At 43.2% G+C, this 27,948-nt stretch overlaps 1 protein-coding gene and 1 long non-coding RNA gene across 2 annotated transcripts; one reads left to right on the top strand and one right to left on the bottom strand.

The window, feature by feature from the left end:
* Positions 1-87: 87 nt before the first annotated feature.
* LOC135579077 (uncharacterized) lies at positions 88-14,050 on the bottom strand. The gene is made up of 4 exons (XR_010471470.1): positions 13,538-14,050; positions 12,541-12,613; positions 11,557-11,719; positions 88-1,221 (listed from the first exon to the last, which is right to left on the bottom strand). It is a non-coding gene; the product is annotated as an uncharacterized LOC135579077 (long non-coding RNA).
* DACT2 (dishevelled binding antagonist of beta catenin 2) lies at positions 14,046-27,294 on the top strand. Its single transcript, XM_065057676.1, has 4 exons — positions 14,046-14,527; positions 20,409-20,541; positions 22,023-22,310; positions 24,631-27,294. The coding sequence occupies exons 1-4, from the start codon at positions 14,288-14,290 to the stop codon at positions 26,427-26,429; spliced, it is 2,460 nt and encodes an 819-aa protein (XP_064913748.1). The 5' UTR covers positions 14,046-14,287; the 3' UTR covers positions 26,430-27,294.
* The last annotated feature ends 654 nt before the right edge of the window (positions 27,295-27,948 follow it).

Here is a 27,948-nt window from a genome sequence, read left to right as displayed (position 1 = left end):
ACAACAACAAGAAAAAACACCAAACCAAAACACCCCTCGCCCCACCCCCCCCCAAAAAAAAAAAAAAAAACCAAAAAAAAACACCATATTGACTTTTTGTGGCAGCAGGATCATTGCCTTACAGTGCTTATGGTGTTCATTATATTCCCAAACTTCTGGTGTTGGCATCATGGCATTTTACACATAAAAAGCAGGGAGCACACCTGCTATGTCAAAAGAGGACAAATTTGCAAAGTTCCCAAATTTCCTGCTGACTTGACTATATTGCACACAATAGCTGTGGGCTTTTGGGCACATCCTGGAATTTCAGCCAAAGGGAAAAATCCTGCTTGGGATAACTTTTGCCCATTGCCACATAGTTCCACTAATTCTAAGCAGCCCAAAACAAACTGAAGGTGAAGCATCTTTGAAGTACCTTGTAATCTAATCACACTTAAGTCCTTTTAGGCAGAGTACCTCATATGTCACAGCAAGACAGGGTTGGATTAATTTAAAAGGAAATGAGAGAAAGGATTACAAAACCGCAGAGGTTATTAAAGTTTCTGCTTTCTGATAGCAGAGACATTATAGCCTCTCAGAAATCACACTGCATATGCACACACAGGTGGAAAGCAAAAGAAAAGGGGTTATGGGTATAAGCCCTGACAGCCATGTAAGTAAAATTCACTTAGAGTCGAGTGAGAAGCAGAGCACTGTCAGCCTGAGAGCTCACATACCAGAAACGACAACCTTCATCGGAGAACTTAGCCCAGAAACCAGTAACACAGGGAAGCAACTCTTATCCCTCCTCCAAAGATGGGTACCCAGAGCACAAGCTCCTGGGGTCACATCACATGGCTGTGCCGCTCCCAGTGTAGCTAAGACAGACCAAGTGACAAACACCAAGGACTCAGAAGTTATGAAAAAAATACTGAAGTCTTCCAAGTCCAGCCTGGTGTGCAAATAATGATTTGATATCTGCATCAGATGGGGAGTTTTCTTTGGGGTAGGAATAAAGCATTTCAAACTGAGGTGGCCCATTTTCCAGCAGGAAATCAATACCTTTCAACTTCTGACTGCCAGACTCATCTTCACCATTACAACGGGCAAGCTGCTGCTCTGCATGCTTGAAAAAGGATGGCTGAAGTCGCACCACAAGTGTTCTCCAGAAAACCTGGTGTGTGATTCAGCTGGTGTCCTTGAAGGCTCTGATGGTTTGTCTGAGACAGTTGTCTTTTCAGCCTGCAAGACAGCAAAACATGTCTTTTTGTCCCATCTCCATTCTCTTCAGCAATGTTAGAAAGGGAAGTTAGCATCTTCTCTGTTATACCCTCTTGAGTCTCACCTTCTTTCTTCATTTTTCCACATTCACCCAGAGGACAACCAGAGCCTCATCCCAAATTTCTGTCATAGGATAGTAAAGTAATGCCTGCCATCTCCTCTGCATTTCACCTCACATGGTGGAGAGAAGAGACAATGCCATTCACTTCAACATTCTTTCCAGAGGACTACAAAGACAAATATTTCCTGTTGCTACTTTAATTTGATGTCCTGGCAGGGGTGGATTACTGTCTCCTAGCCAGGATGGATCTGCAATGTAATATGCTGATTAGCAAACAGAAAATGTACACAAAGCAAATCTTGCCTTCTAAATTTTCTCTAGGAAGAGCTTTACAGGATTTACACAAGAATTTGCTTTCAGGGAAGGAGATTTGAGCATCTAATTTAAAACATCCTGTTCTGTGAAGATGAAATAATTCTTTGGGTGCCCACACATGTGGAGATGTTTTGGTTTTTTGCAAGTGTTTCTGTGTTTGTCCTTAATCTGTACTGCAGCTGGTGCATTAGTGTTATTTTACAGGTTTTAAAAACATCCAGCAGGGTAGCTGCTAGCTAAGGTTTCAGACTCCTGATAACAGATGGCAGATGTTCTTCATGGTAGCAACAAGGATAGCAGCTGCCTCTGTTTTGGAAGAGAGAATGGAGAAAAGTTGATCCGCACTGATGTTTGGAGAGGGCCAGTCTTAGGGCCTCTAGCATACATAGCAAAGTTTAAAAAAGCACTCATGTCTCACTTAAGGTCAGAAGAACAGGGCAAAAAAGATCTGCCTTGCTGCTAACATGGGCCTGGGCACTAATGTCTCCACCTTTGTAAGGCAAATTCTAGGTAAGGATTTATGTTGAGAAAGAACTTTTGAATAACTATATACAGAAGAGACAGGAAATTCATCAGTGCTGCAGGGAAGAGAAATTTGAGAAGCAGGAATAGAAATGACCTGATGGATAATTTCGGCTCAGTAAAAGGGAAGAAAAGTGTCTGTGCTACTTGATTGTACTTTACTCAAGCTGCTGTAGAAGACATGGATGTGAGCGAGCTGTGGTGTCTCTCAGGCAGGATGCACAGTGCTCTCTCATGGGACACTGAAGCCACGGCATAGGGCCATGAGCTGGCACCACAATCACCAAGAGCATGACTATGCTAGAACAGTACTGAGGAACAGAAGAACTCAGGGACACCAACACAATGACATGCACACACTCCTGCTAGGACCTGAAGGAATATCTCTGAACGCATACTGAACTGATGGAGCAGCCCACTCCAGATCCCCAAAACAGCACAGTGCTCCCATGGACAGTGAGAAGAGAAATAGCAGCAGTCTCTCCTGAGGTTGAAGAATGAAAGATCTGAGCGATAAAGAGCAAACACATGCAGATAGGAGCAGGACCAGCCAGCAAATCCAAACACGACTTCAATAATTTTTGGAGGTTCAGTTAATCCCTGAAGTGACTTCTGATTTCCTCTATTTCTCTCCATGTCATTCAGGATTCCTGATGGTGTTACTGATTTTTTTCCATAATCACTCTTAAATATCTAGCTGTGGAAACACTTCCAAATAGATGCTGCATCTTCAACTCCCTTCTCCAAGCGCCAGGTTAAATTAATGTAGTGAGGCAGACAATCAGGCAAAGCTTTTACTGAGATCTAAAATGCTTGCCTCTCACTGACCTAAAAGTCACGCTTACCTTGTGGCAGGACTATACTTTTCTGCTTCTCACAGCGATACATGTGGCAGTAACTGTGTACCAGTGCATCGTAGTCTACAGTGGGGTACAAACATGATAATTACAAAAAAAAACCAAGTGAGGGATAAATGCTCCTCTGAAATTCCTTTGCCAACTCTTTGGCATTGGTATTTAAGAGAATTCATGTGCCATAACACCAAAGCACAATTTTCTCAGTCAGTGGAACAGGAACACTAGCAATTCCTGCAGTTATGTTGCACCCACTCCCAATGGCAGCATGTCTGTTGTCCAAAAAAAACTATTATTAATCACAGGAGACTGTTTTACAGGCACTAGGTCAAGCTGAGACCACACTTAATTCCCTGGACATTTTTCAAGCTAGACTTCAGTATGCTCAAAGCAGACCTCGCTCGATAGCTTTAATAGACAGATAATTTATATACAGGGAGTACTGAGTCATTAGCATGAAAAAATTTCAAGCAGTGCCATAACTGAAATACACTCTAGTGTTACTTGTGCTTCTCTGGGAATTGGAGAACGGCATCCTTTGGAAGAATTTCTCTTCTGTTTCAGTCTTGATGCAGACTTAAACCAGCATTCTCTTGACATAAGCCTCTGTCAGTTCTATAAGCTCCTCTACTCCTCTTCATTCAAGCAAGCCCTGCAGAACACCTCTCCAGCTGAGCATAAGAACATTCAGGAGGAAGCGAGTCTCAAAATGCTTATTTTATAGCCTAGCACAAATGGGAAGAGTACCTGGTATCACTGCAGCCAAAAGGACAGCAAGACAAGTAGGTGGTGCCTTGTCTGCTCATGTTCTTACATCAGAAAGACATGTGGAAAGAGAATAAGGCCATGTGGGTCTCCTGTGCTGAGGGATGAAATGTTATGTACAGTTGTATGTACAGAACATATTAGTATGTATTTCACACAATATCAAATAATCTCATGCCCAATTAACTGTGTTATGTCTTTTTGCAGTCAAATTATGATTAAGGATTATCTGGGCATGGGTTGCTGATGTTCATTTGCAATACTTGAAGTGATTTTAAGAATCTAGTATTTTATAAAAAGCTCTAGTCACAATTTCCTGTCCCCTGTTTTTCCCAGGTGTTCACATGGCAACACACTTTGCAATCAAGTTAATCTAACAAAAAATCCAATTAAGAACATAACCAAGGGAATCTTCATAGGCACCTGACAATAAAGAAAAATTTTCTGAAGAGGAATAAATTGTAGAGAAGATGAGACAGCAGAGTCAGGGCTTAGGTAATGTATACGCATGTGTTGGTGTGTGTTTGTGCACAGTCAATTCACATACACAAAAAACTGTAAACAGACACGTTAGACAAAGCACAAACTTCACAGCCTCGGTAGCAGAGGAATTAGAGATCAGCTATGCATCTCCCATTCATCTTCCCCATCCTGGAATGTGCAATATGTGCTTTAGCCCATCCCATTGCTGAGTACACAGCCAGCGTCTCAGCATGCTTGTAACTTTTCCATTTGTTTTTCCACAGCTCACTAATGACTTATAACTGCCCCTGATCACCACCCTGCTGCAAAGACAATGATGAATTCAGCAGACCCTACATGCAAATGGTAAAGCATGCAAAAAACTCTTGGTACCAACAGGCAACTGGAGTTTTGCAAACCTGCTGGTGTTGCACAACATGCTGAAAATAGAGTTTCACAGAATAAACACCATCTTCCTGCCAGCACAGCTCTTCTTCTGCAATATGCCTAAGAGCAAAGAACCATTGTCTGTAAAGCAATGCATTCAGTAGCTAGTTTAGTTAACCTTTGTAGGAAATGAAGAAGTGAAAAAAAAAGAAATATATATCAATATTTTAGTTTGCCACTGGTCTTTTCAGATGTGAAAATATGAAGCGAAGGATTTGCTGGTGAGAAAAGTTTGCCAGAATATTGCTCCACTGATGCATTTAGCAATACTTCAGTGGTATGATATACAGTAGTAAATTTTGCCGTTTATACTGCTAAAACAATCTCTGCTATGGTTGTATCACTGACCTAGCTATGAGGCCCAGACAGGCCCCAGCTTTGGGAAATGGAGACACAATGGAACCTCTGTGGTTAATTCTTTCAGGGTAGACTCAGCAGGAGAGCATGCTTCCCAAAGCATGTTTTGCGTATGTCCGCTCCTTCTTATAAACAGAGCAAAACAGCAGTTGAAACACAGGATTCAGTATATGAGTTTTCATACACTTCCCTCCTACTGGAAGGAAAGGATTTAACATTATCGAAATGAAACAAGGAATTTGACAAGACTTCTTCTCCCACCTCAGATTTTCTCACATTGATGTGCTTCTGTGGGGATAAACACATCTACACTTTCTAAAAGAAGTAATTTAAGTGAAAATGTTTCCCAGTCACTGCAGTGCTCAGTGTGTTTCTTACACACCATCAGATAAATTTTAGTTCACAAAACTCAGAACAATATGCCCACTAAGCATTCAAGTCAGCGGAGCAAACTGAATCTGCCCCATTTTATCTTTCCTAGAAAAGTGAATGCATTTTAAAGCACACCAAATAAAATCACAGTCCTTCAAAAGTCAGGAGGTTGTTGGCTGTTTCTTTCTCCTTTTGATGAAAGAATTCAAAAGGAGCATGCCTATGAGCATCCAGCAAGCTAAGTGTGCATTATCTGAATGCGTTCAATGCCTGTTAGTCAATAAAAGTACATTACCATGCCATCCTCCGCATTGCAGTCTAACCCCCACTACCTGCACAGATCTCCAATGCAAATAAATACGAACACCAGCTAAATCAGCATGCTGTGAAAGAGGAATTCCTCTTTCTTTCCATGTTCCTCCTGGATATTCTTAAGCTAACAATTTTTAACAAAAGATGTTTTGTTCTTACTGTCCTGACCCAGAATCTGCAGAAGTATTTGGCAAGATTAAAATTAGTGGGTCCTTAGGCTTCAGTTTAGCAAGATATTAAAGCATGTCCCTAACTTTAAGCATAGAAGTAAAGCTTTTGACTGCAGTGAGACCACTCACCTACTTAGAGTTAGGTGTTCACATATCTTGATGAATAGGTGCTTTGGGGCTTTCTAACCATATGCCCTGAAAGCTTTTGCCATCCTTAACTAAGGTTGTCGATACATCGCCATGAAAGGACCCTTTTTTCTCCCTTTTTTTTTTTTTCTGGCATTGTGTTTTATTCTCATTGGAAATACTATTTGAGGTTGTTTTGCACTAACTAAACTTCATGCTACATCTGTCCAGAAAAAAGGTAGCACCCTTCCTTTGTAAGACCTCAGAGTTAATCAACGGAATCCTACAGTGGGGCAGGAGGAATATTTTATACTCTGGAACTGTACACTAGCATGTAACTTTTCCTGTTGGAAATACATTCCTTTTTCAAAGAAGCAGACTGAGACCTAACACACATGAGAAATAGCTTTGTTTTTTCAGGTAAGTAAGGAACTTTGAAAATTAAGAGATCACAGAGAGTTACAGACACAAAGAGTGGTGAAAAGAAATCCACATGCAAATGCGAGTTAAGAATCTGATGTGAAGCATAAAATGTGAAATATAAAGCAATGGAATAACAATTCTCTGATTGATGTAACTATAAGGGCGTTAATGGATTCATTTCTTATTAATGCTGGACAAATGAAAGAAGAAAATTGGGATGCCTTTGACCACAGGAAAATAAAAATTATAAATGATTAAATCAACAAAACAGCAGAGACTGTGATTCCAAATATTTTTAGAAAACAGCTGTGCAATCCTAAAATATTCCCAATATTAGCAGAAAAGCTCATAAGTAGACCCAGGAATGAGGGATTACAAATCACTTGGAGTAATCTGGCATACAAACAGAAAAGGTGGCAGCTTAGATATGCAAACATGACCACCTATATTGAAAAGCTGTTGAATGGTAGTGAAGTGAAGGAAAAGCAATAATGAAGAGTAATGACCAAACAGTGAGAAGTGTCTGGAACTGTACTGTGATGTTGCTGGAATGTGCATTTGACATTAACAATCAGGAAGAGGATTTTAAACAACATTGTAATGAAATCTCCAGGTGATGTGAACTTGCTAAGCATTATGAATGATAACAAGGGCAGAAAAATATTGCTGCAAAACCAACAGAAATCAGGAGGACAGGAAGAAAGTCAGGTTCTGCGGGGAAAAAACACAAGCTATAATTGGTGGAAGGAAATATGGAAATGAGAAAGGCTGCAAGAGAATTAGGGACTAATATCAGGATTGACTAGTAGTCAGTTCTGAATCTTCATCAGGATGCCAATGAGCAAGACTAATAGGTGTAAAAGAAAGTATCACTCGATGTTGAGAAATAATCATTATTCTCCTTGGCTTGTAACAGCACAAGGCAGACTGTGTCCTGGCTTTGTGCACCTGATTTCAAGCAAGCATTGACCTGCAAACTGTTCTTGGCTGGAGCTGAGGAAGTGAGCACCAAGTGGGCACAGCCCAGTGCAAGGCTATGAGCCACACCAGAGGAGAGCTAGTGTCAGCGTGGACAAAACATGTCTAACCCACAGGGGCAGCAGGAATGACTGTGCTTCCATTTCCTCTTTGCCTGTGCCTCAGCCCAAGCAGCCAGCCTGGCTCCTTTCATCAGAACAGAGATGCGGTTCTGAAGTGAAGGGGAAGGATTGCTGCCCATATCAGCAGTAAGTTCCTCATCACTCCTCTTCGAAAACTGCAGTACCCCAAATCTGTCAGACAGCCTTCTGGCCCAGCTCCTCCCTTTAGGTCTGTGCATCCCACGGCAGAAGCATCCAGCATCCACATTTGTCACCTCATTCTTAGAGAAGCCGAATTTAAATCTTCTTGTATTTCCAAAGAGTCTTACACCAACGTTGTGTCCACGAACATGTGGAGGTACAGTGACTCCGTGACCTCTGGTCTAAGGTCAACCGTACTCAACACACGTGTCCCCCAGACACTTGTGGTTATGATCTGTTTTAAACTCAGACCTCTGCTGTTCAAATGATTTCTTTGTGCTTTGACTTCTCTCCTGTTAATTTAGGATGGCAATGTTTTCAAGATCCTTGGAAAGAAGCCAGTTACAGCCACACCAAATTATAACACTTCCTTTCCAGGTTTCCATTCTCTATTGGGTCCCCACACTTCCCATTCTTTCTAAACACTGACGCCCTTAACTCTGCTTTCTGGCTTAACTCTCAGACTTCTGTCCCCAGACTCATCCTGGCTACTGTGTGCCACACTTTATGCCTACCTGGATTCCTGACAACCTTCTCCATCCTCCTGCATATTTTCTTGAGCCCCCATCTGTGCAAGAGTTGCTCATGTGCCCCCCAGGCTGCCCATCTATCTGCAGATTTACGGATATACACACATCTTTATGTGGTCCAAAATACGTGCTTTTAATTTCAAAGGTTTCAGTTGGAGGGCATAGACTGGAGACAAGAATTATCACTTTCAAGCTAAGTTCATAACAGTCCTGAGCAAACCCTCCTCCCTTCCCTCCAATCCCCACCATTGTGCTGGGAGTGTCACAAGAGAATCAATCTGCAACCCCGCAAAAAATAAACAGAAATAATCACAAAAACAGATGGACTTCTCCTAATCCCTGGTAGCTGAAGGCTGGATTTTGCTCATGTTTTTAGAAGATTCCTCTTTCTAAAGACCTCCTCCAACTCAAATCTGGTTTTGTAGCAGAAGCTGTATCTGTGAGCTGCACGCTCATTTCCTTTCCCCTATCCATTACCATGTAAGCTATAGTTCAAAAAGTCATTTTTTTCTGTTCAAATCAAATTCTCTGAACTCTAGAAAGAGACCTTCTCATCAGTGGTTGGTTTTTTTTTTTTGTTTTTTTTTTTCTAATTAAATAAAGTAATCCTTGAGACTTCAGCCCTAAAGAAAAATGTTTTCAAAGGCAGCTGCTCTGCTAATTAGACAAAATGCCTGGCTGATGGCAATTTACTTACAGTCACCTCACAAAGGGACATGCAAGACTATGCATTCTCTGGCAAATGGCACTAGCAAAGAACTAACACTACCTAGTGTGGGCAACATAAAGTTTTAGTCCACTTTCAGGATATTCTTAATGGTTGAACTTAACATTTCTGAAAAATGGCAGAAGGCTCCATCCCACATTGCAGCAGAACTCTATACCACTAAGTAGCGCCTCTGTCCTTTTACATTAAAGGATATGCTCAGTACACGCGTTCTGGGGCACACAATGAATAAGAGTGACGGGTACGAGAATTGCACTTTGTCTTCTCTTGAGTAGGATAATGCCTGTGTTAGGCTTGGCTTAGTCCACTTGTGCAGTCACAAGTCCTCCAGCTAACCTGCTAAACATCTGCCAGGCGTCAACAGCTCAGAAGATTCCCTTAGGCAGTACGTCTGCATGAGACCCTCAGAGGCATTGATGGTAAGAGGTTTTGGCGCTCCCAGGAACAACCACACAACACAGAGGACAGAGAAGCTGGCTGGCAAAGCCAGGATGCTGGTGCATGCACTGAATTTCTCTCATGTTAAGAGACAGCCCTAAACAAACAGATTCTTCCTCAACCAGCACTACACATGCCAATATACACACAGGCTGAAGATTATGTGGGGAAACTCTACATGCCTCCACAAGGTAGTGTTACCAAAAAAAAGTCTGAAATACCTTTCACAACAAAATATAAGCAAACGTGGGAAGCAAACTGCAGTTTAGCTCTTGAAGTTGTCTGGTATACAAAAGCATTTTGAGTACCCTGGACTTCATCCAAAGCAAGCATTCAGCTACTTTTCTTTTAGACACATCTGGAGGTCAATACAAATTGTCCTACCTTTAACGTTAGTCCCACACAAACTGGCTAATACACATCCACAAAAGAGGGAGTAAAGTAATTTCTGAGGTCACAGGAATGATTTGGCTTCACTTTCAAGTCCTACCACAGATTTCCTGTTCAATCCTGTGTAAAAGGGTTAACCTCTTTGTACATCTCCATCTGCCAAGCAGGGTAAATAACACCTGCCTACTTTCTGGTAGTTTATGAGGCTCTGAGGGCATGTCTCTACCACAGGTGCAGGCACACCCAAGCTGGCTCCATATGAGGAGCACTAATTGTGTTCCTCATTTTTCTAGACATTCAAATTAAAATGCCCAGTATTTAATTTACCAAAGTGCTGAGTGCTCAGAACTGCAAGTGAAGTCAAAGGGAACTCTGCTTGGAACAATAAAATAGGTATATATTAACTGTATAATACTAAGTACACTGAAAAATCAGGCCAAAGGCATCTCCAATGGATGCCTAAAATGAGTGTTTCTGAAATGAAACTCAGTGCCTCAGGTCCCCACCTAGAAAACAGAAATAGCTTTATACCTTTTAGGATGTTGTAAATACATTATTCATTCACACCAGAAGGCACTTAAAAGCTGGAATGCTAAGTATATTTTTAAAAAGCAAAAGGAAATTCTATCAGCAGTCCACAGCTTAAATGATCTACAGGAAATAAGGCATGGGCTGGAGCAGGAGGACAGGAGACATTGCGTCGTTGCCCACTGACCACCCATCTTTCGGTCTACACACTTATTGAGGAATAGACCTGTGGAACAACACTGCGCAATCACATCATATAAATGAGGACCTAAAATAAGGTTACGTAGACAAATTGTTTTATTTCCTACTGGTTGTTTGTCTGATTTTGCAACCATATAATTCCTTTACTACAGCTTTTTAATAAAATTTAATTTACCTCAGGATCCATAGGAGAAATCTTATTCTGATTCCTGCATGAATCAAGAATAATGTCTTTGAAATTAATGGAATTAAAGTAACGTAAGTGAAAAGTCAAGCCTTTTGACTCCTGAAAAGTGCAAGCTACATTTCAGCATTTGGATTCAGGGTACTAAAGCTAGGCAGCAAAATGGTGTGTTACTCATAAACTGCTCCCTTTTTAAGTCATTCTTAAAGTCCAGTGAAACTTTACAGAGCATCAATATCAAACATTGTTCTCTATCCGTCATTAAGAATAGCAGAAGTTTTATAAGTCCCTACTATGAAGCTTTCACCTTCACCACTACCACTCCTCCACATAATCTCATGGTCCTAAATTTGGGGGCAATTCACACCTTTGACTCTCTCCCCCAGAAATTGGATAACACACGCTATTTGTTGAGTTATCTGAAAAGATTAAGTGACATCACAAGGGTTCTGAGGAAGAAAGTAATCAGTACAACAAAATGGATAATCAGGAAGCTGATTAGAATAAAGATACTGCTGTGATATAGCCCATTTGGGATTTAATATATGAAAAGATAAACAAGTGAAAGAAGAGGAAGAACAAAGAGCAAGAGATAACAGTTCCTTGTAAATGAAAGAGGAAAAGAAAAAGATATATGACATTATATTCTCTAATTCTCCTAGCAAGTATATACTAACTGGTATTTTTGTCAGTGACTCCTAATTGGTCATGTTAGAACATGGCTTGAATAAAATAAGGAACTATGCTGTATGTCTGTTTTGAAAAGTGCCAAGCAATTTACAAAAACTCTTTAGCTCTTCATACATGCAATGGCATTTTTCAAGATTCTTACCACCTGCCGCACACTGATGATTGTTTGCCACCTCCATCCGAGAGGTGACAGCTTTTCATGCTGTCTTCTGTCAGTGCCTTCAACAGCATCTCAGTTGTGAACTCAGTTTTTCTTTCCACCTTGTAGATGAAGAGTTCAGACATCCTGGCACTGAGGCATCGCTCTGAACAGAGAAGCTCAGTGAGATGGATGGGGAAGTAAAAATAGCAGAGGCATGTTGTTCAAGGTTTAATTGCAGGGTGACAATAAACCACGGCAGATGCTTTGTTAACCCCCTCCCCCCACCTCATCAGCTCCCTCCTCTCCCCCCACTAAGAAAAGGTAATAGGAGGGCAAAGAAAGGCAAAAAGAGAGAGGGGACTTGCAAGTTGGAAAAAGTTAAAAATGTTTTACTAATGCTACTAATAAAATAGAGAAAATAATACAAAATATACAAAACCAATCTTGAATTCCCTGGCAAAGCTCAGTACTGCTCCAGCAACTGCAGGGCAGGCACCCAGAAGTCCTGGGTTGGACGCTGCAGCAAACCAGAACTGGATTCAAGGATGCAGGGTCTGTCACTAGGCCTCAGATTTGCAGGGATGGCAGGCAGGGTCCTTCCCAGATGTCAGCCATAATTGGAGGGATGAGACCCTTCATGATCACCCATTTTATATGATGTATCATGTGAATAGGAGTGAATACTTAGTTGGTCAGTTTTAGTCACCTGTACAGTTTGCTCCTTCTTGCCCCTCTCACTTGTGAGACATGCATTCTTATCAGCAACCTTGCATTCCATTGCTATGTCTACAAAGACATGTACCCAACTTCAGAAAAGTGCAGTTACTAAGAAGACTTTAGCTGAAAGGAAAATTAACTAAGAGAGAAACTGATTTTGTTTAAAACAAAACAAAACAAAAAAAGGACACATATTCATGAAAGAGAAAGAAAATAAGCCCAAAACATGCCTTAGATTATGTCATACATGTCATATATCATACATACTTTAACCATGCACTATAGTGCTGTGACCATCACTCATTCTTGTTCCTGTAGTTCCATCTGCAGCTGGAGACATCTGTGAATATTTGTGTACAAATTGTCAGAATAGGACCTCTCTGGACCCCTTCTGACATAGTTCAGCTTTGCAGGGTAAATATTATTCTCGAATCTTCATGCTACATGAAAACTGTTGAAAGTGACAGAGCGAAAGCAAGGCTTGGCCCTGCTGGGACTATCAAATAATGTGTTGCATGGGACTTGGTGAACAAACACATGAATAACCTGGCCCTCCAGCAAGGTGCTGGATTTGACATTACTTTAGTGCGTCTGACATTCCTACAGCTAGAGACTACTAGAGGGAAAGCCAGGCTGGCTGCAGTGTCAGCAGTGGAAGAGGACACCTGCATATGGTGTTGAAAGAAGGCCACTTGAACAACAGATGGCAGAGCAGCTGGTTCCCATTCACCCAACTCATGTATCCCAGCACAAAGTCAAGTGACATTCAAATTAAAGTATGCTAGCTTTTAAAGATACGCCACAAGATGAACAGAGATAACCACAGACAGATGAGTTGAGTCTGTGCTCACTGCTTTATGGAGAATCATACACCTTTCCTGAATTTTTTTCAATCGCTTGAGTGTGGCACACAGTGATTTCAGGATCTGTGGGATCCAAATGCTTCCTATTTCAGTGTAGGCAGCAGAAAACTAGTCTCCTGTTAGCATGGTCTCCACTGTGTTCAACAGACTTTCGGTATCAAGGCTTCTTTTCCCCCTTCCATCACTACAGACCACACATCCTGGCTTTGCTGCATGCTAACCAACTACATCCTAAGAAGCTGCAGATGTCTGTCTTGGGAGCTTTAAACACAGGCATTTATTGGTACCAACAGCACCACGACCTTGTATCTCCATGACCAACTGTGTTTTCAAGTCCCATTTAAAGCTAGTGACTGGGGGGGGTGGGGAGGGGGGCGGGGAGAGAGGGGGCTGAGCCTCACCTTGACCTCACCAAACAGGTCTCTGACTTGCTTCCAAAGTGGAAATCAAAATCCAGTATGAGAAAGCAAACTTCTGCAACTAGATAGCCCAGTTGGGTTGGTTTCTGGAGAGCAAGATGAGGAGTCCCAGTGCTGTGACTGATAGGAAACACCAGCAAAGACGGGAAGGGATGGAGTTACAAGCCCCACATTTTTGTGAGGGAAGTGTTATACCTGCGAGCACTCACCGCACCACATCCCCGCATTATTTTCACTTGCAGGAGGCTGCAGCACGACGGCGGGCTCGGCTCCCGTCTCCGCAGCATCCCCGGAGCTCACTCTCACCCCAGCGCTGCGCCCTGGCTCGTCCGCCGCTGTCTCTCCCGGAGGAGGGCGGGCAGCCCGTCCCCCCTTGCCGCCGGGGCGGGGGACGAGGCGAGGGCTGCCCCCAGGGCAGGGGCCGGGGCGAGCAGGAGCCGCCCCCGCGCGGGGCGGAGGGAGTGCACGGGCGCTGGCTCTTCTCCGCGCGTATCCACCCCGAGAGGTGGCCCCGACGCTGCAGCCCGCTTCTCTTCCCTCCCTCTCAACCTCCCTCCCCAGTCCCCACCTCTCCTCCAAAACCGCAGGAGCCGCTGCGGCCCCGCTTCATTCGCTCCGGTGCCAGTCGGGGAGCGGGCGGCCCTCGCCGCAGGCACGGCCCGGGGCGGGAGCAGCCCCGCCGCCTCCCCGCCGCCCTACTGCCATGGCCGGGGTCGCGGCCCAGCCTTGACGATGTTGCTGGGCGCCCCGCGGGCGGGCGGCTGGGATCGCGGCCGGGTGGGCGAAAGGCTGCAGGCGGCCCTGGCCGGCCTCCAGGAGCTCCAGGTGCTGCGGGAGAAGCAGCGGGAGCTGGTGCGGGCAGCCCTGGCCATGCCGCAGCGGCCGGCGGCGGGCGGAGCAGAGCAGCCCCTGTCGGCTCACAGCAAGGAACACCGGCTGGAGGCCACCCTCACCGCACTGAAGGAGCAGCTGGTAAGGGACGGGACGGGGCGTCCCGCTGCCCCCGGAGCCGCGGTGCTGCGGGCGGACGGAGGGGAGCGCTACCGGGCCGCCCCGCGCAGCGCTGCGTGACACCCCGCTCTCCCGTGGGAGCCGCCGGCGCCGTGTCGGGGCCGAGAGCGGGCAGGGCGCTGCGGCCGCTGCCGCTCCCGCTCCTCCCGCCCCGCCGGTGGTCGTTGTCCCCGCAGGCAGGTGCGAGCGGCGGGGCCCGGGGAGGGTCGCTGAGGCGAGCTGCGGTCACCGCGCCCGTCCCCGTCGTGATAACGGTGGGTTCTCTTCCTCGGGCGGGGCTCACCTGAGCGCCTGTGCACGGAACCGAAATGCCTAGTGTTGCTAGAGGGCTCTGTGCCAGGAGGAGCGCCGAGGAGAAGTTTACCCGGCGTTGCTCATTCATCGGAGCCGAGGAGTAGGAGATTATTAACTTCCCGTAATACCTGTATCACGCGTGCGAGCGCGCAGCTCTTCATTGCGGGAGCCGTTTGAATAGGAGATCAAAAGACACGCAGAGTGAGATGAGCATAAATAGACTAAGCGCTCAGGGGTTTGGTATGGGCGTGCGTGCGTGCATACTGATCTGTGCACGCCGATGTGTGCCCACGCAGTTGTGTGCCAGTGGGAGTCAATCTGGCAGGAAGGGTTTTTTGGGCCAGGAGTACTTTGTTCTTACCACGGACTGTGTGATCAAAATAGGAAAATAACTGAATGCCAGGCCTTGTATTTAAAGTCTAACACCAGCTGCTTGCATGTGTTTTTTGTGACAGAAGGAAAAATAAATTCTGAATTGTGACTGAAGCAAGCTTCATAGGTGAAAGAACAATCAAAGGGTAAAGAGCTTTAATCTCTAGTAGAGGCAATTACACACTTCAGTAAACTCAGACTTAATTCAGAACCCTTTCCCTCCCTGTACTGGTACAAGGCTTGGCCATCAGTTATCAATCAGGTGTGAAAACAGCACGGTTATTCGCTCCCCAGAGGCAGCTTTATCAGGTAGCACCTCGGAATAAAATTGGCTTTAACCTTCAGGGAAACCTAACTACCACATGTGAAAACACAGCAGTGGGCATATCTTGATTAAAGTGAAAAATGCAGGACAAGTGGATTGCCAGCCACTTGATTACCTGTCATTGATAATCTTAACTAATGGCTCTACCTTATTTATTTATTTATCTATCTATCTATGTATTTATTCATTTATTATCTAAACGGAAGAATTAAAGACATCGATTGCCTGTCTGGGGCCACTTGGTTAACAGAAACAATTAATGACCACTGACCATAGTGACTGTTCTTTTTTCATGTCAGTTGTTGTGCTTTAATTACTCATTTGTTTATGTATTTTTTCAAATAAAATATTAAAATAGAAGATCATGTTGTCAGGACTTTACTGGCACCTTACAACACTTTCCAAGGATATTGGGAAAACTAGCCACTGAAATGGAAGAAACTGGGCCTTAGATTTCTGCCCTTAGAAATGTGGGATTTGGGAGTATGATAGTGAACATACCACAGGAGAGGGATGTATTTCACCAGTAGGTGCCAGTGCAATTATGGGAAACGTGTCTTCTGGGGATGCCTGGGAGGGAAGTGTTCAGGAAGCTTGAGAGGGATGACTCAGAACTACATAAATCCAGTGGCAGGTTCTTCAGCAAAACTGCAGTTGTGTGAATGGTTAAAGTAGTAATACAAAGCTCTTTTGGTTGATCCATGGCTGCTGGAGACTTTTCAGACTGGCGTACCTGGTACCCTTATTGTTTTTTCCCCCTGCAAATTGCAGGCATATATTTGAGTAGAGGTGCATATGTTGAAGCTGCTTAATAGCAGCTTCAACTCAGTAAAGTCAGTCAAAAAGAGGCTTTTCACAGACCTGTTAGAAGTAGTCCACAGATCCTAGGAACATGGAGACCACAGACTGAAAACTGTTACTCAGGGGCAGCATATTGCAGTCAAAACCCTTGAAAATTCTGTTCATGATCACAGGAAATTGTTAAAACTAAAAACAACAGAAAATGAAAAGCACAGCATTGCTCAGGGAGTGTTATGTCTTCATCCTTGTTGTTCTTGGCCGGTGAATGATAGAATATGTGATCACTGCTCTATAAGCTCTCAGATTGAGAAACTCATTAACAATGTAAATGTAACTTTGCCTTGCAGTCTATCTTAATCCAAGCTTCAAGTAGGGCTGTAGCTCTGGGTTTTAGCTTGTTCACAGTTTAATTAATAAAAAGTTTGGTCCTTACAACATAAAATGGGGAAGCTGTATCAGCCAGAGCTGGCTCAAGGCATTTCAACAATGGAAACAAGGCAGATAAAGAGTGAAGCTAGGCTTCTTCTATGGTGATAAGGTGAGAAACAGAAAAGCAGAGGCAGTAGCCTTAGGAAGTCAAGTGCCACTACTGGGAATGGGTGGAGCAGAGCCACCAAGTGCTGTAGGGACCATGTGTGGATGCCACTTCAGCATCCTGGTCTCTTCCTCACCAGCAGGTACCAGCAACAGCCAGCAGCTGGCCTTTCCAGCAGCCTGGCATAGGCAGCACGGCTGCAGGCTTTCTGATGCCCCAACAGTCATATCCTTTTTCTGCCCCAGCCAGTGGCTCTCCTTGGTAGCCAGGAGCAATTCTGTCAGCTGCGGGCTGCAGGCAGGATGAACTCTCTGTAGCAGAAGAGAGGCAGTGTTAAGTGATGCCATCTACTGTCGGTGACCCCAAAGGTGCTAAAATAGTCTCTTGGCCAAACTACATCCTGGTGACACAGAGGAAAAAGAAGAGATGCAAATGAAGGCAAATACAAAGAAAGAAATAATCTATGACACTTTCACTGTCAAAGTAGGTGAATACCTAAGGCTACAGCATCCAATATTTTCTCAGATGTTTCCTCAGAGAACATATTTGTAAAAATTAGTTGGTTTGATTTGAATCTAATGATTTTGTTTTGTAAGCTTTCAGGTGGCTTATGATATTATAAAAATGTGAGCAGGGACATACACTGAAGAGAAGAAAACCCCACACTCAGTACCCTGCATTTTACCCAGATTTTTTTCCCATTTCAATAGTTTTATATGGAAAAAAAAACATATTTTAAACCAGGAATTTTATATATTATTTTTAATGTTAAACTAACTTAAAGTTTTTGTCAACTGAATGAAGTGCTTCCATAAGGAATTCACTTCACTCTAGAATAAAGGTCTGGGATAGATAAGGTTAATTTTCCTCTGAAAATGGCTGCTTTAGACCATCAGTTACATAAAGACCCAAGAGTGAATAGATTTTAGATGTGTAAAACTAGAGAAGATTAATGCTATATTTTTTACCATTCCAAAATACAGTTGAATTAAGAAAATGATCACATGCTAATCTACAACCGATACATGTGAAACCCCCTTCAACTGAAGAGATTAATAGTTGAGAAGAATAGTCAAGTATGACCAGGGACCTTTGGTGCCTTGATTTGGGCTGCCAATTTGTACTGACTTAAAGGAACTTGGTTTTCAGAGGATGTTCTTCCTTCTGAAAAGTGAGTGGTATGTTGATATCCCAGATGTGGCTCCCAAGAACTGTAGCCCATTGATAGCATAACTTGATTTGGAAAGCCTGGTCTGGCATTGCGCATTGTACAGAAGTCTTCACAGATGTGTTGCCCAAAGCAAGCAAATGGTTTAACCTACAAGGTTTTGTCTTATGTAAAATTAATGTTGTGAACTGAGAAAAAGTGTGTTTAAGGTTTATTGTTCTGGATTATGCTTAACATGGTTATTAGAGCAAAAACAACCTCAAGCAAACACACCAGAAAAGTTGTCCTTATCCAAATGGTTTGAGGAATGCTTCTCCTCATGGAGCGCAGAAGGAGTTAACTAAAAGATCAAAGCTACGATTGCTGCCAGAAACATGAAAACTCAATGGTGTGAGACATCATAAAAGGGTTAAAAATGATGATGTAAATCTTGTGTGTTGGTTAAAATGCTGTGAAAGCACAGACAGAACCTGGAGGTATAATAAATAATCTTTGAATACCTGAGAGCTTTGTGGCCTCTCTGTCATTAATCAGAAACCACGGACTGAGGGATTGGCTGGCAAAACATTAATCATTAAGCAATTAATTCCAGCCGTGAAAACAAAGCTTTGTGATTTCCCGAGTAGGTGGGATTGAAGGAGGCATGGCATGGTTTTGCTTTTTCACTGTGCAGGAAATAAAAAAAGTACTCAGGAAGTCATACATTCATCATTCAGATGGGATAGAAAATCTCCTTTGTTATCCAGTTCCTCCTTTTTGTTTATGTTAAACAGGAAGAGGGAAAATGACCAGGGGTTTTCCTAGGAAGCAGTGATGAGCCTCTTTAGCCTAATCTTCCTAGATATGTGACACTAACAAAGGGGACTTTATTTCTTGTGTCTCACATATTCCTCCAGTTCTCTCTAAAAGCATGCTAGAAATACATTTTTATTCTTCTCAGCAGCATCACCAGCCATGACAGTTGTCTTGTGAGACTGAAGACATCTGTCTTTTTTTCGATTTGCCTTGAATCCCAGTTTCAAATCATTTACAGATTATCTTAGGATCTTGGCTGTCCTTGCTTTGAGTGTTTATGGCTATGGAGATACCTAAAAATGCAAATATTAAAAACTGAATAATCTGAGCACAAAGAAAGTGGAGTTGAAAATGTGTATATACTGATTTTGATTTTCTGCATATAATTTAATTTTGCAGATACTTTAATTAGTTTGAGGGACCTAGATTTTTTTTTTTTTCATCATTGGAAATGCTGCTAGAACTGCCACATATGTAAAGAAGCAGCTTAGTTGTGTTATTCTGGCCATTACTGAATAGAAACCCTACCCCTCAAGGGCTGTGAACACAACTTCACAACCAACTTCAAGAGACCACCTTTCTGTAAAGAACTGTTGTATGGGTGGTGAGGTGGGATATAATTAGAAGCTGCCTAAATAGCGACTGGGCCTAGATAATTTGCCAAGTGCCATGTGAGAAGTTTGTGACAGAAACCAACTGTGGTTCTTTGGCTGTTACCTCACTCCTGCCCATCTGCCTGGCCAAGCTGACGGCAGAAATACTGAGGGAGCAACTGTGGGAGCTGTTACCTCAGATCAGCCTGGTCAGTGATTGCAGTAGGCAAAGGACCTTGTTGCTAGCTTCTGACAGATTATTCACAAGCTTGAGACACCATTTATTTTAAATACAGTCATTTTCATAGCACTGTTCAAGTGTCACCTTCTGCTTGCATAAAATGTGTGGAAATATCTAGCCACGAGACATGCAAGGAAAACTTTCAGCAAAGCAGATGTCACAATTTGCGCAGTCTACACTTTCAACTGGGAAGACATCATCCAAGCCCAGAGTTTTACAGAAATGAGTATACTGCCTTTACTTTGTGTGGCAATAATACACCTCTACATACAGCAGTTTCTTTTCATCAGGCGGCATCTTAAAGTTCATGCAGACAAGTGACTTTTATCTCGTCCTCTGCTCAGAGGCAGTATATGGCAAAACACAGGGCATATATTAATATGTTAATTAATGTAAAGATTGCCTTCCTCTTTAGAGCTATAGTTCCTGCCATAGGTGTAACAAAAAACTCAAAGGTTAAAATAAGTGTATTCAGTGTGAAAAGTTTTGAGAAGTCGTTCAGCTAGGCGAAAGACAGTATATACTAAGAAACAGAATGTTTAGTACTTGTCCATTATGTCAGTCTCGTTACAGAGAGCCAGTTGCAGCAATCCCTAGCAAAACACATAATAAGAGCAGAATCTGCCCAGCAGAGATGGCCTGAATTCATGCGTTGACACTGAGATTCTAACTGTGACTATTCTTTATTTCCTCCTTCTTCCCTTGACTTGTGAATTAGTCTCGTTTGAGGAGACAGGATGTCGGCTTGAAAAGCCACCTGGATCAGCTGGACCAGCGAATAAGTGAGCTGAAATTGGACGTCAGTAAGACCTCCAGTGAATACTTGGATAGTGACAGCCGGCCCAGCTCAGGTAAGGTGCACTTGGTTGCTTATTCCCGAAAGTGAATAAACACCCTGAAGGGTGTCAGCTGCTCAGCAAGACTCTCTGTATTGTTTGGTCAGAAACTGCCCCATGGCAGAGCTGGAGAGTAGTTATCTGGCACAGGGATGCTCACAAAGCTGGGGGAAATCTTTCTGCTAAGCTGATTTGGTTGGAAAAATGCTTATTCACTCAAACAGCATTTTTTCTGTTTTGCTTTCTTGTTTTTTTGTTGTTTTGTTTTTGTTTTTTTTTTTTACTTTTTATTACTATTTTTAAATGTACATTTTAGCCACAAATGGAAGGAGGAGGAGCCATCTTTATTAGTTAATTGCTTTGTCCAATGCAGAATGACCATTGACAAAGTGGCTAGAGTACTTACTAGACGTAAAGAAGACCAACATGCGTGCCAGTGCTCTGCTTGAATCCAAGAGGGGTCCTGAACCTCACTAAGGCTTTGAAGATCACTAACACTGCAGTGCTCTGGCCAAATGAATGTTTGGTCATTTATATACAAAAATAAAATGGCTCTGTTAAAAGACACTGAGAAAAACCACCCCAACAGTTTGTTGACTAAAGCTCTCATGAACAAAAAGAGATTGAGTTTCAGGTTTCGGGTCTGATTCATAGAGGGAGCTGTACTGCAGACTTTTATAGCTAGAATGTCTTTTAAAACCAATTTCTGTTATCTGTTCTGGGACACTGGGGATACTTCTTTTTAAATAGAATTTTGAAAAGCCTTCAGTCTTCAGTGAGACAAGAAAAGAACTTTTTTATTTACAGCATACAGATTTCAGACTGGTACTTAGAGCGTGTGCAAAAAGTGCAAGTTTCTGTTGAGTGTTCAGTTGTGTGCTTAGGCACATACACACAGTTCGGAAGGAAAGAGTTTCCTTTATATAGAGTGGAATAACAAAAATTCCTATCTTGAATTTATACAGAGCCTTTTTTAATATTTCCATAGTTAATTGGTATTGACTGCAAGACCAAGAGAGGGAAGATAGCCTCCATTCTCTGCCCGTAGACATTCCAGTTATCACAGACTTGGCAGCTCTGATCACAGGCTAGCTTTACCCTACTTTGCCAGCCATGCTGTGCTTGTATGCACCTAGCACAAGTTACAACAGCGTGAGACGGCCCTGTTTTACACCAGTTGCATAATAGTTCCCAAAGATGTTCTCCAGTGAAGAACTGGGCGTGATGGTGCTGCATTTCACTCCATCCCGCCCTCAGAACTCAGCATGCATGTGTGTGCCAAGCTGGATCAGGGCCTAAGTAAATATGCAGAAGCCCAATAAAAGATGATTGAATTAGAGCATGCTTCTGCTAAAGTTACCCAAATAAATTATCATAAATTTAGGCCTGTGGCACGTAGCAAATGTAGATTTATTTTATTGTCTGATTTTTTTTCTACAGAGCATGTTTATTTACTGCAAATAAGAAATATTTTCCTATTTCTTTTAACTCTGCAGGCTTCTATGACCTGAGTGATGGTGGTTCTTGCTCACTCTCCAATTCTTGTACCTCTGTGTACAGTGAGTCCATCTCTTCCTCCCACACCAGTCTCTTGCCAGGCTCTCAACACCCTAAAGCAAGGCTCAGTGTGTTTGATTACCGACCCAAGTCTGCAGATGAAACTACTGTGCACACCACCAGCTTCCAACAGCAGGGACCCTATGTCAGCAATGGATGTCAGATAACAGCTACCACAGACGTTTCTGGGACTCCTGCCAGGTCTCGGCCGAGGCCGGTTTCCACAGGTAATCAACTGCAGAACTGGGTACTCATTCAAGAGAGGGACAGAATGCTGGTTATTACTTTTATGACCTAATATACCGATGTGTAATTAATATATAGCATTCATTTTCAATACACAAAGTGAGAATTAATTGAAACCTCAGAACCAAACTGTTTACTGTCCATACTCAGATACTTTTAAACAATAATAAATACAATAGAAGAGTATTTAAGTTATGGAGATAAAACTGTAATGAATGTTCAGATACTTCTTTTCGTTTACCTGCATAAATATTGGGGTAGTGGTGTTTCTTGAAGAAGTAATTCTTTCAAAGTTGACCACATTGCAGGAAGTGAGACATTACTTCAGAAAAGTGTCATTTGGAGAGGGGAATAAATTTCTCTTTTCCTCTTCTTGGTTTGTCTCCACAGCTAACTGCAGGTACAAACCAATTGCCATTTCTTTCAGTGGCAAGCGGAAAGCTTGCTGAGACACCACAGGCATTCTTTTGATGTTTTCCTGGTTTGTTTGCACAAGAGAGCACCATTACACACTGCCAGCAATTTCCTAAAGAATTTTCATTATGAAAATATATTGTTTGAGGAATCATCATCCTAACCTTTGCTGTAGCAGGTCTGTAAGTGCCTTAGGTAGGACGCTACAGACAATGCTGAATTTTGAAGTCTTTCAAAAGCTTCCTGTCACAGGTCAGAAATAGTCACCGTAAGTACAATACGTGGTTGGATTTGATTGTTGAGTTTCCTGGTAGAATGAAGTAGTCAGGAAATCAATGAGCTGAGGATTTGTTTGCACTGAAGTCTGTACTGTTGTACAGAGAACTCCCAGCTAACTGCAGATGATTCCAGTACTCGTGGTACCAGAGGTAACACAGCACCATAGTGCTCTGTTGGATGGCTTGTCTGGATGGAACAGCCTTGCTTCACACAAGAACACAGACTGTTCTCTCAGTGCACAGGAGATGCTTCTGAGAGGAGGGTGCAAAAGTCAAGTGTAACTTAGAGCAATCTTGACAGTACTTCAAGATTTAAAAGCTCTGAATTGATGGCCATAAATGCCATCTTCAGGGACTGAGCCTCCCATATGCCTGAGCAGTTACTCTTCGTTTTTTTCTCTAAGTTTCTTTAGAGCATTCTTCTATGTCCTTAGGTTTTACTTAAAAAAAAAAAAACAAAAAAAAAAAAACAAAAAAACACCCTCACACATAGAATTATGGCATTCCTGGTTTTCTACCTTTTAATAAAAGTTCTGAATATTTCTTTCTGGAATTAAATACTCTAAGAAGTTGCTTACTTGAGAAAGGCACAAGACTGGTAGTGTTATTATCAAATGAAATGAGAGATGCAGTTACGAGGTTTCATTTGATTTGGGTTTAAGGAGAACTAGAATCACATCACGCTCTGGCCTATGTGATACGTGAGTTTTAATGGCTCTTCCATGTGGGTTGAGTGCTTCTGTTTACTAATAATGCCTTCCTAAAGCAAACTAATAAACAACTACAGTTTCCAGCATTTAAGAGGTTAAGAAACACTATAACCTAATGTCTGCTTAAGTCCTCTTAAAGCAGCTGGTTCAGTTCTATAGCTTTTTCCAAGACACGTGATATAAAAGGGTTGGAAAAAAGCTGGAATACAAATATAACCGCTTTAAAAAAAAACACCACTGGCTCTGCATGCTGGAAATTTTGAGAGTTTCTGAGTTACAGTCATATATCCAGAGGAAGACTTTATCCTGTCCCAGGGGCAAAGTGTTCTATAACCATGTCTGTTGTACTGGATAATTTTACATGACATTCAGCTTCAGGCTTTGTCATTGTTGGATTCACTTTTTATCTTTGCTAAGAAATAAAAATAATCCTATATTTTTGTTTAGTTGATTTGGTTCCTGTTAGTTTGTGACATTCTAGAAGATTTTTATATATGCAAAGATTTACTTTCATCCAAGTAGCAGGTTTTTTTATTATTTGCATGAAAAAAGCATTTGATTTTCCATTATGCTCAGGTCAATAAAAGCCTTGAAGTAATTCAGTGATCTTGTGGAGTTTCCTACTCTGGAGACGTTCAGGGCCCGCCTGGGCACATTCCTATGTAGCCTCATCCTCCTGCTCTGGCAGGGGAATTGGACTAGATGATCTCTTGAGGTCCCTTCCAATCCCTAACATTCTGTGTGATTCTGTGATCTTGGAGGAAACTATTTTCTTCCTTCATGCTACTGATTTTAGTAAAAGCTAGCACATCCCTCTGAAATAGCTCTTTTAGCGTAAGCCAGTTTGAATATAATTGTCTGTGATTTAATTAGGTTATTTATTTTCATCCACTGTGTAGGTGACTTGGAAAGACTCATTCCAGCAGACACTAGGTTTCAGAAGGAGGCAGATGCCAAATCCACGTTGCCCCTGTGCCATGCCGGAGACATGCACTTGTTCAGCATGGACCCCAAATTCCAGAACGACTTGGTCTCCAAGAATGGCATTGATGTGTATCCTTACCCAAGCCCCCTACATGCAGTGGCTTTACAAAGTCCCCTTTTCTCCCTGGTAGGGCCATCCCCAGAAGCAGACCTCCAGGCTCCTCCCTACAAACCCATGCCTAGCACGACAGGTCCCAGCTTGATTAGGACTAGGCCAACTGCTGAGGCCAGGCCAGGGGGTTACATCAATAAATTGCTGCATCTGACGAGATGCAAAGGGAACAATCGGGCTGATGCCAGTGAGCGGGTTTCAACAAAGAGCCAGCCAGCCACAATGCACCAGAGACTCATCATAACACCCAGCACCGGTGGAGTGAAAATTAACAGCAGCAGTAGCCAGCTGGAAAAACAAGCGGGTTCTCTGGAAAGTAACAAAGCTGAAGGGAGGCTTCAGAGAGAGGTGCCAGAGGGGGAATGTGCCGAGCAGCAGGAGACTGTGCGCTGTGTGAATGAAAACCAGCCATCCGCTCACCCTGACACTGAGCCATCAGCTGTGAATAGTTGTTATCCTGCCAAGTCAGCAGCAAGGGGCGCTCCTCTGGCAGAAGAGACGGAGAGCAGCGTGGAGCACAGTTCATCCTCCTCGCAGTTGTGCCAGGAGGACTCCAGCCTGGGCACCTGGAATGCTAAAGCGGTCCCACCCAGAAAGGTGCCCCTCAAAAGAGGTGGCAATGCCAAATTGGCCGACTCAGGGGGTCATGAGCGAATGCCACGGAGTGAGTTTGTACATGCACAGTTCGTTCCTGCAGAATCCCACCAAGTCCGGGTCAAGTTTGCCAGCTCCAAAACAAAGGCAGTGAAGATAAAGAGGAGGAACAGTGAAAAGGTCCTGCGGCCTGGGAAGCAAACCTTGTATATGGAGAAGGCAAGAGGGTCCCATGGGGCTGCCAGGCTGTCTGCTGAGTGGAATCAGCCCCAAAGACCACACGGAGCGAAGAGCCTTGTGCAGAGACCTTCGTATTCTGGTGACGTGACCGGAAGGTCGTGCTCAGAGTCGAGCCTGTTCCCTGCGCAGGTGAGGCTCCCCACCGCGCCATCCAGGCCAGAGCTCTACAGAGCCTCTGCCAATGCTCTGCATTCCCTGGAAGCAGCTTGCATAGACACAGCCAGCAAGAAGAAGCAGCGCAAGTGGCAGTCCACAGTGGAAATCTCTGCCAAGGCCCACCTGGCCGGCCTCTCTGGTAGCTTTGGCCTGGGAGGACCAAGGCAGCCAGCGAGGAGAGCAGGTATCCTGCGTGCTGTCAGCATGAGGGCTCGCTCCAAGAGCCAGCGCCATGGAGCTTACGCCAAGAGCGAGTCTGACCACTCCGAGTACTCCGCAGAGTGTGCTTCCCTCTTTCACTCCACCATCGCAGAGACCAGCGAAGGGGAGGTCAGTGATTTCACAACTAACCGTTTTGGGGACAGCGAGTCCAGTGACAGCGATTCGGATGGCAGTAGTAACAGTAGCAGTCTTGCCCTTGACTATGATGAGGGGGATGAAAGTGAGCTGATCTGGCCTGAAGGTTCGGTCAGACAACTGGGGACTGTCCAGGCCTCTTCCAAGCCTCTTCTCCCAGTGCCCAAAATCTGTCGCATCAAAGCTTCAAAGGCACTAAAGAAGAAGATTAGGAGATTCCAGCCTGCCTCTCTGAAGGTCATGACCATGGTTTAGGGGAGAGCAAGCATCTGTCTCTTACAGTGAGACATCCTGCTGGCTCTCATTTGCAAAACAAGAGAACTCATGTGCAGAGAAAAGGACTTGCTTAAATGAACTGTGAATAATCCCTGAATCAACACAAGGGATCTTGTTTGTTAATGCCTGGACATAAATGTCACTGTGTCTAATTTCCTCTTTTGCCATTTATTCTGTAAATATGAATCTGTGTATACTGTGTGATGCCTTTTTTTACTATGCAGAATGGTCACTATGGTGAAAATGAAATCGACCTCTGCCATAAGATTTTACAGGCAGGATGGTTTGTTGACTATATGCACCCACAGAATCAGTTCCAGACACAAAGAAGACAGGCTCTTCCCAACTGGATTTTTGGTAGCATCCCCCCCTCTTGTGAGGAATTCTTGGCAGTCTGAAGTCTGCATTAGCCATCCAACTGTCACTATGGAATATGTCATATGTCATATGTCATATGCTCGTATGGAAAAGCTGTCAGTGCTCTCCATAGCTCTTTCTTTAAAATCAACCGTCCCATACCTTCTCCCAAACATTAGGCACATGAGTCTGTTCTTCTGTAAAAAAATATATGTTTAATCAAGAAGGCAAATGTATTTGTGAATGAGAACAAGACTTCAGGTTTTTTCCTGCTTTCAAAACTGAAAGTATAGGTGGTTGGTTTGGTTTTGTTTTTTTTTTTTCAAACCTCTTCTTTATGATGTTCCATGTTATTGTCCGTTTGTTGAATGGCTGAAAGAACACAAGGGCTCAGTGCCACAGCGTGTGAATAGCTGGGACTGAGATTATATAGCCCTGACCCTGAAATTGCAAACTTAATAAATACTATTTAATGTACTTCTGAAAATTGTGCTTGTCTGATTTTGATGTCTGGAGAACATTATTCTGAACTCTAACATTGTGTCAGGAATGCAGAGGAGCTTTATTTGGTGAAACAGATGTGTTTTCATGATCGCTGTGCAGAGGCGTTCTGTTTTATTTTTCAGGGGGTTGCTATAGCTCAGTCAGAACGAGGGTCCTTTCAGCTGCTACCTCAGGAACCCTGCTTCTGCACCTGCTTCTGAATGAGTGAATTTTAAAACAGTATTTGTATTGAGGAGAGGGTAGTGTTTAACTGACTCACTTAAATTGATGCAATTCTGTCAGAAGATGCTCTTAATTTAAAACATGTATACATACTATATTTTGAATGCATTTAAGGGCACCTATGTGAAGCTTTGAATCAGTTGCTAAACTGATGAAGTGATTTGTGTTCAGACAACCAGTCCTAATTCTCTCCTCTGAGCACAGCAATCTGGAAGCTGAGCTGAAGTTCACCCTGTGTTTACCAAAGAGCAGGTATTATCCTCCTACCCTGTTTCAGTGCTCCGTCTGAATACATTCCAGGCCTAGGAGATGTAGGCATTACCTCATTCAGCTGAGTGTACTGGGTCTGAAACAAAAGGCAAGTGCTTTGCAGAAGCTGGGTAAGAGAGTGCTTGTTTACTCCAAGGATTCATTA

This window comes from Columba livia, chromosome 3 (genome assembly GCF_036013475.1).
Source record: "Columba livia isolate bColLiv1 breed racing homer chromosome 3, bColLiv1.pat.W.v2, whole genome shotgun sequence".
Classification (NCBI taxonomy): Eukaryota; Metazoa; Chordata; class Aves; order Columbiformes; family Columbidae; genus Columba; species Columba livia.
Note: the sequence above shows the minus strand (reverse complement) of the source record. Positions and strands in the feature narration are given on the sequence as shown.